Source organism: Apis dorsata, unplaced genomic scaffold (genome assembly GCF_000469605.1).
Source record: "Apis dorsata unplaced genomic scaffold, Apis dorsata 1.3 scaffold_631, whole genome shotgun sequence".
Classification (NCBI taxonomy): Eukaryota; Metazoa; Arthropoda; class Insecta; order Hymenoptera; family Apidae; genus Apis; species Apis dorsata.
Window position 1 is genome coordinate 129,231 of NW_006263826.1, and position 1,533 is coordinate 130,763.

The 1,533-nt window shown below is 45.5% G+C and overlaps 2 protein-coding genes across 7 annotated transcripts in view; one reads left to right on the forward strand and one right to left on the reverse strand.

The window, feature by feature from the left end:
* LOC102677171 (histone deacetylase 5) overlaps positions 1-1,533 on the reverse strand; it is a 23,307-nt gene that overhangs the window by 17,607 nt on the left and 4,167 nt on the right. The gene's annotated exons all lie outside the window — the stretch shown is intronic.
* Positions 70-1,498, forward strand: LOC116186343 (cytochrome c1-2, heme protein, mitochondrial-like). Its single transcript, XM_031513308.1, has 3 exons — positions 70-529; positions 662-940; positions 1,038-1,498. Exons 1-3 carry the CDS (start codon positions 131-133, stop codon positions 1,359-1,361), a joined length of 1,002 nt encoding a protein of 333 aa, XP_031369168.1. The 5' UTR covers positions 70-130; the 3' UTR covers positions 1,362-1,498.

Here is a 1,533-nt window from a genome sequence, read left to right on the forward strand (position 1 = left end):
AGAAGCGAACGATTTAGAACGATTTAGAACGATTTACAACGCGAGATGGAATTCGAGAGAATTCGCGTGAACCGAGTCGTTATTCGACTGTCGATCGCATCCGATCGTCCATTCGAGGAAGAAATCAACTATGGCGATAATCGGTAGAATTAACCGAGCTCTGTGCGCAAAGTTTCGCGATAGATATAGCGGGGAGAGACACAGATCACATGTTAGTCCCGATAGGAGAGGAATGAAATTATTCGGATTAATGGCGGGAGCGATCGGAAGCTGCTGCGGGGCAATTCTTTATTTTCTCAATGAATCGTCGTCCGTGAATGCGCTAGATTTGGAGATTCGGGTACCGAGGTATCCTTGGTCGTTCAACGGTGTATTTAAAGCGTTCGATCACGCGGCACTGAGAAGAGGATGGCAGGTTTATCGAACCGTGTGTCGCACGTGTCACAGTCTACAATACGTTCGTTTTCTCGATTTGATCAACGTAACGCACAGCTTGGAAGAGGTTAAACAGATTGCTTCCGAGTTTGAGGTTTCTGTTTCGAACGTTTTAGAATTATAAATAAATAAATAAATAAATAAATAAAAAGAAAAGTGGAGGAGCGAAGGATGGATGGGATCCGTAACGATCCGGATAATGGAACGATTTCGTCCTTTCGATTAGGTGGAGGATGGTCCCGACGATGAAGGGAATTATTTCATGAGACCGGGAAAATTGTCCGATTACATTCCGTCTCCGTATGCGAACGAGGAAGCGGCGAAAGCGGCCAATTTTGGCGCTTATCCACCGGATTTGACTTACATGATTTTAACGCAGAGGGATGGAGTGGATTACGTGTTTTCCCTGTTAACGGGATGGATGGAACCACCAGCAGGGCTCCCGAGCGAGCAGAATCAATACTTTAACGCGTATTTTCCAGGTGGACGTACCACGATGCCGCAAGTATGAAAAACACGATTCGTTCTGGCAACTCAATTCCTTCGAATAATCTTTTTTTTCTTCTTTTTTATGATCCCTTCCCGATCCTCTTTCCTCGTAGATGTTGTTCGAGGGAGCGGTCGAATACGACGACGACACGCCGGCAACAGCGTCGCAAATGGCCAAGGACGTGGTAGAATTTCTAATGTGGACGGCATCCTCGGAACACGACACTCGAAAAATCATGACGTTGAAGTGCTTAGGAATCTTTTTGATTCTTACGGTGAGCACTTTCTACATATACAGACGAACATGGTCCCATTTAAGAAGCCGTCGAATTGCTTACGTGCCGAATTCCATAACTCGGGAACCACACTTCCCAAATCCTGTATCTTCGGCCACCGATCGAGCGAACAAGAAGAGCGGAATATTTCCGATTCGATAGATAATCGACGAGACGTATCGGTCGCAATTTTTATTTTCTAATAGAGAAACCTCGGCGAGAAGGTTCGATGCTCGAAAACGGGAGCATTACGGATAATTACGGACAGAATCGAGAAGGAAGATAATATTCGTTTGAATCGAGAGAGAGAGAGAGAGAGAGAGAGAGAGAGAGA